Source organism: Aphis gossypii, chromosome X, assembly GCF_020184175.1.
Source record: "Aphis gossypii isolate Hap1 chromosome X, ASM2018417v2, whole genome shotgun sequence".
NCBI lineage: Eukaryota > Metazoa > Arthropoda > Insecta > Hemiptera > Aphididae > Aphis > Aphis gossypii.
In genome coordinates, this window is record NC_065533.1 from 57,768,522 (window position 1) to 57,775,102 (window position 6,581).

The 6,581-nt window shown below is 32.3% G+C and overlaps 1 protein-coding gene across 4 annotated transcripts in view; it reads right to left on the reverse strand.

The window, feature by feature from the left end:
• The window catches only part of LOC114125154 (phosphofurin acidic cluster sorting protein 1), a 30,505-nt gene extending 26,990 nt beyond the window's left edge, over positions 1-3,515 (reverse strand). Inside the window, exon 1 of one of the 4 annotated variants that reach the window (XR_007605491.1) lies at positions 2,836-3,515. Coding sequence is in view for 1 of the 4 variants with exons in the window: in XM_027988676.2 (XP_027844477.1) it covers positions 2,836-2,942 (107 nt within the window). In the remaining 3 variants the exon portion in view is untranslated. The remainder of the gene's footprint in view (positions 1-2,835) is intronic. The other 3 variants (XR_007605490.1, XR_007605492.1, XM_027988676.2) reach the window with 3 other exon arrangements.
• Positions 3,516-6,581: the final 3,066 nt, after the last annotated feature.

The window sequence follows — 6,581 nt, forward strand, 5'->3', positions numbered from 1 at the left end:
ATTTTTCAATTTTACCATAATATTCATCGACTCTGTTTACCAAGAAAAAAAATGTTAATATTATTTTAGTAAAAATGTAAAATTTTAAAATAACAAATATGCAAATCTTATCAAACATATAAAAAATATCAGATTGGTAAAAAGTGTGAGATACTTCTTTCATTGTTCACCTTGTTAGTATTGTAGAACTTACATAAGTGTAAATCTAAATAATGTTTTAGAATTTTAAACAAAGGAAACTATTAATAACATAAAAATGCATATTATCTTAACAGGGATCTTAACTGATTTTAAAATTAATCGAAACATTTGAAATTATTTTAAACCAATAAATACATTTTTTCACTTAAATATTAGTAGGTATTATTTATTTTTGATGATCGTATATATATAATATACATACATATATATTTATTTAATAAAATTATCAAAAAGAGCTTTTAGATATTTAGTAATTGTTCGAGAATCCCAAAAATCAATCTATACAATATTTTATAAAATAAATAGGTACTAGATACCAATGCAAATATTTTGTGATTATATTTTTATAATACTTTTATACGTTGAATTTGATAAAAGTAGAGCATTACCATAAATTATTATTGGTTTATAGGCAATTGGTTATGTGTCATAATACTATAATAGCATTAACTTTTATTTTTAATACCATACATCATTTTATATCAATAGCAGTTTCTATAATTATTCATTGAAAGGTCATACATAATATGCATAACTTACAATTTAATCATTTATCACATCCCTAACAATGATAAATTCACATGGATATATAACATATTTTATAATATAGATAGTGAAATTAGTACCTATTTTAATAGTTTTATACTTCTTTATCATACCTACCTAATAGGATACCTATATTAAAAAAATTAAGAAATATATTTTAATTAAATGTGTACAAAATAGTTAATTAAATACACAATTAATTATCAATATCATAAATCATATTTTTTTTATTTAATCAATTAAAATAACAATATTTTATTAATAGTAGGTATCAAAAATGTTATTAATTTAAATTTTAAGCTAAACAAAATATTAAGTAAAATCAATATTGTACCTAACTTACTATTTTATTTTATTACTGCAACAACAAATTATAAAATAAAATCAACAAAACAATAATGGTAAACTTATAATATGTAATTAAGTGTTGTCCTACGGAGGTGTTTATTATTTTTAGTGTAATAAGTTTATCCATTTTAAAAATAAAACTAACGAGTTTTTTTTTTAATATTAAAATTAATTTAATTTATGAATTTTATTAAAAAGGTAGGTAGTACAAATTACAATAAAAATAAATAAATTGATAAAATGTGATAATTTTATCAGTTTATCACATTAATAAATAAATGAAATCTTTGAAATTTATTTTTGAAAAACATCTAGGTATAAAAAATATGTGTGAGATTAATTTTAAAGGTACCTATTGTTTAAATGGATAAAATATTGTAGTTCATAGAATAACGCCACTATGAACTAAATAATGACAATTAATTAACATAATAAACTTATTACTTGTTTGAAATTACCTACCAACATTATTGAGCACAGAAAAAAAGATAATATTTATTACCAATATCATAATATAATAATATTGTAATTAATTCCATAAACTTAAAAAAATTATTATAATTTCAGATAAAAACTTATGTTGAGACATTATGGAGGATTTTGAATTATGTAGCTTATTAGATATTATATTGAAAAAAATAAATTGCCCATTTATAAAATTATTAATCTTATACATAATAACTTAATTGATCAGTCAAAAATAATGTACTCAAATAGTTTGTCTTATATTATTTAATATCCACCTAAGTAATTTTGTGATTAAATATTAAAGTCTAAAAGTAATTTAAAATTAATGAAGCTAACATTAAAATAAAACAATATTATCATTAAATAAAGATTAACAATCAGGAATTTAATCTCAAAACAATTAAATCGCATAAAAACTTGATTGTGTCATAATGTATTGATTCTTTTATTAGGTGTAGGTATAGCATATTATCTATCATATTATTAAATACTTATAAATTCTGTTCAAATTTATCATCACATGTCAAGTATAAATCAAGGTATAAATAATATGTGATGAATTTATTTTGAATAATTACCTACAAAGAATTTACATAATGTAAAAATTTAATTCATTACTTATCGCATAAAAAAAAAATAAAATGATTCACTAAAATTTAAATAAATGTTCACGAGCCATCAAATTATATTTAAGGGACTTTAATACATTATTAATTCACCAATAATTTTTTATACAACCGCCGGCATTAGAAATGGACCAACACAGAGAAATATCTATTAAAAATATTATAAGTGATCACTATCAAGTAATATATTATCTATCTACCAAATTGTAATATTATCTAAATGTAATAATATCAGACTAGCCACTTGAGATCTTAAATTATCAAAAAAATTATCATATTAAATTAACATGCAAAAACAGCATGTAATCTATTAATAATAATTTACAACTATCAGTTAGGTATAAATTTACAATATTATACATAGAAGTTATGTTGAAAAGTTTAAAGTGAATATTGTAGTGATCTACCTATTGAAATCACATATCTAACTGTTGATATTTCAACAAAAGATTCTAGCCAAATTTTAGCGAAATTTTGAACTTTAGAAAGCCAAACACATCAAAAACAACAAGGCACTTCCTAAGTTACCTACAAATACAACAATACAACTTTTTCATTGAAGAGCCAAGCTAACTGACATTGCAGATGGTCAATAACATCATACACTCATGTAATACACCTCACATAGAATTAGTCGTTAAATTACCTGGGTACACAGTTGGACGGTGTGCGGTCAACTTCCCAGGTGGCAAACAGCTTCATCGGTACCGGTCGGTTGCCGGTGGCCGGCGCCTTGACACATTTCTCGGCCATAGTCGGGACGACACGGCGGCCTACTGGCAGAAAAGTCTAACCGTGTACACCGCCTGTTGGTCACGAAGGGCGGCCGCCGACTTTGTAGCAGTACATCAGTGTCCTGGGGGGAGGGGGGGTGTAGGGGACGGTGAACGAATAGGTAACGAAAAAAAGGAAAAAAATATATTTAAAAAAAAAAAAAAAAAAAAAACCGGAAAAAAAATCCAAAACGAAACGAAAAGAAGAAACGCCGCGACCGCGTTGCCGGACGAAAACAGGCGGACAGGACGGGGAAGAACAGTGTGCGTATTACAAAGGCCGCGGACGCCGGCAAAAAAAATCGGAACAGGAGACAGACGGCACGGGTGTTCGGAAAAAATCGTACTGTTCTGTTGTCGTGAGCGGTGTGCCGGACGGCTGCGGGAAACGACGGGAGACCAACAGCTAATCACGCCGCACACATAATAAACACAGACCGCGACTCTCGCGTTATCAACAATACGGCGGCGGCGGCGGCGGCGGCAGTAGCAGGCGCACGCACACGAGCCAGCGCGAGTGTGAACGTTTTATTAATCTTGGGCGGCGGCGGCCCGGCCGGTTGCAGCGCTACCCTCTCACTCCCCCCCTCGCCGCCTACACGAACACACCGCCGCCACGCCGCCTACGTGCTGCCGCAGCCGTCGCCGTTGAGCCATTTGCTGTTGCATCACCACCACCACCACACACAGACACACACACAGACACACACACACACACACTCACACTCACACACACACACACACACGCACACACACACACCATTCGACGTCGACGCCGCCGCCGACTCCTGTTGGTTTCCCGACCGCCGTTCGGGTCCGTTGACCGTTACACCCGTATCCCGCCGAAACGCCGCCGTGTCGGTGTCCGGGTGTCGTAAATAAGGGGCGGGTCGTCGCGTACGGGTGTCGAGGGGGTGAGGAAAACCGAGCGTACGCGGCTAACCTCGCCGCCGCCCGGCCGGCTGCGGCGACAGGATTGCCGGGTATGGGGTACGCGACAGCCGAACGCACACACACACACACGCGCGCACGCGGTTTCCGCCGTCGTCAACGACGACAAACGGACAAAGAATAGTCGTCAGACGACGACAATAACAGTAATAATAATATTATATTTTATGAATGAATGCACATCGCTACCGTCGTCGTCGTCGTCGTGTACGGATTGGATGTATTATAATAATAATATAAGCTTAATATTATTAACACTATAGGTACTCTGTTGATGAGTATATAGTCGGACAATCGAGATGGAGTCAGCGAGACGGCTGCGAGTCTCCGGCACAATACCCAATAATAATAATATTAAATGTTATTATATTAATTCTCTGAATAATAATAACATACAGCGTTTTATATAATATATAGGTACGATTTGTTAGGACGCGCTGATTGCGCTTTACGTTTTGGACTGTAGGTACGTATCATTATACGCGCTTACCTATGTATTATTTTATTTTTGACATTATATTATATGTAGGGTAGGTACGTCCAGGACGATCGGTTATTAACAGTGTAATTTTTGTAACGTTTTTGAAAACGTTTCTTTTACACTGCGCGCTAATACCATAAGTCGTTACGAAAAAAGAGAAAAAAACGAATTTTAGACGAGTAGTTTATTATATAGTCATTAGCCTTATATGGTAAGTAGATAGACGAGCGGAGTCGCATTATAGAGGACCAGCATTTTGAGTGGTACTCTTATAACACTATATAGGTATACCTACACACCACTCAGCTAAACTTTATAAACATAACTCATAAACTATTCGTCCAAAATATGCGTACGTCGAAGTACACGATAAATATTCTGCTTTGTAATAAGGAACGAAAAATGCATATATTCACTATAAAATTATTAACTTTAGAATACCTAATTTAAAACGATAACGATTTAATAGTGACTTTTTTTTAAAAAAAGGTTGTTTTTTAATGACTCAACAATATGTACAATAATATTTCCTAAAACGTTGATAGTTTTTAAATAATGAGTGCGTTACGTCAAATGGATCACCCGATATTCATCACGCTCAGCGTACACCTCGGTGGTGGATTTAGGATTTTATCACGGGAAGGCCAGAGGGGGAATAAACCTTTTTTCAATTTTTTTAGTCTACTGGGGAAATATGACCCATCACCACGACGCTCGACGCTGACACCATATATATTATAACAGACATGATGGAATCAAACGTGGACGGATAACCAGGAACCCAAAGCAGGTGGAAACGGAATTTCTATTTCGGTGTACGTCTCCCCTTTTCCAAACTGTCTAGTATGCACATTACAGTATTGCACACACGGTTTTAACAACGTTACCGTACTATATATTATCTACGAGTACACGATATCGGAACGAAACGAGTGATCTACTATACAAATACAAGTGGAAGTGTAAAACAAAAAACGCATTTTTTACATAATAATAGAGAACTAATAATTTTTGTTGTGCGATGACTGCTACAACAATACATAATGTTATGATAATGATATTTCGTTGTGTGGTAACCACCTCGTGCGGACGACGAGGGAGTGTAAAACCTGTGACCGGCTGCGATGCGGCGTGTGCGCACGTCGTAGAATAATCATCATTGGAATCATTATATTAATATTATACGTATTATGTATTATTATAAAACTGTTATACCTGTACCTATATATATACAACATAGCTGAATTGATGTTAGAGTGGCGGGTTTTAAGTAGGTACCAGGTTGCTGTTTCATATATTCATATATATTTTCATATTATAATATATATTAGGTAGGTACCTACGTGCAAGCGCAGAGTAGTCCGACCGCACTATATATTGTGCATAGATATACATATACGTGTAGTATTATAGTATTGTACTGACTACACTGAGCATTAAATATTTATATAATATAAACGCGTATAATACCTAAATATATACCGGTAGGATTTTCGAGATTAGGATGTTTATTGTTTATAATATAACAGAAAGGAAACGAATGGTAATGTATAGTAATAAAAATATAATACCGTGTGCAACGCGTTGATGCAAAATAATGTATAGTAGGTATTATATAACATACCTATAATATATTATACATTTTGGAACCAGAAATTTGAACAAGTCGGTAGGTTGTAGCCGCCGTATATATTTCGAATCTAGATTTTATTTACGCCCACTTTATTTTTAAATCCACATTTTTAGAATCTATATAATGTTTATTGTTTGTTTAAAAAACACATTTTTATTGTACGTGAATTATTGTCATTGTTAATGCAGCGAACATTTTATACAATTATTAAGTGGCATATATGGATAGGTCGACGCCCTTCACGATAATTGACCATGTATACCCAGGCTATAGGAATGAACGAATTAATTACATTTTTAAACTTGTGAGTAGTTATTTTTGTTCTTATATTAACTTGAGTTAATATTGTATATACGTAAACTTTTAAATTTTAATACAAAAATAATTATTTTTAAATTCAATTTCAGCTAACCATCGTTATTCGTTGGTGAACTTGTTTATTTTGACATTATTTAGTGTTGATGCTTCAGAAGAATTTGTCACTTTGAGTGACACAGCTGTCCAGTAGGTAAAATTATGTACAATATACATTTATCTAAACTAAGTTATTTCAA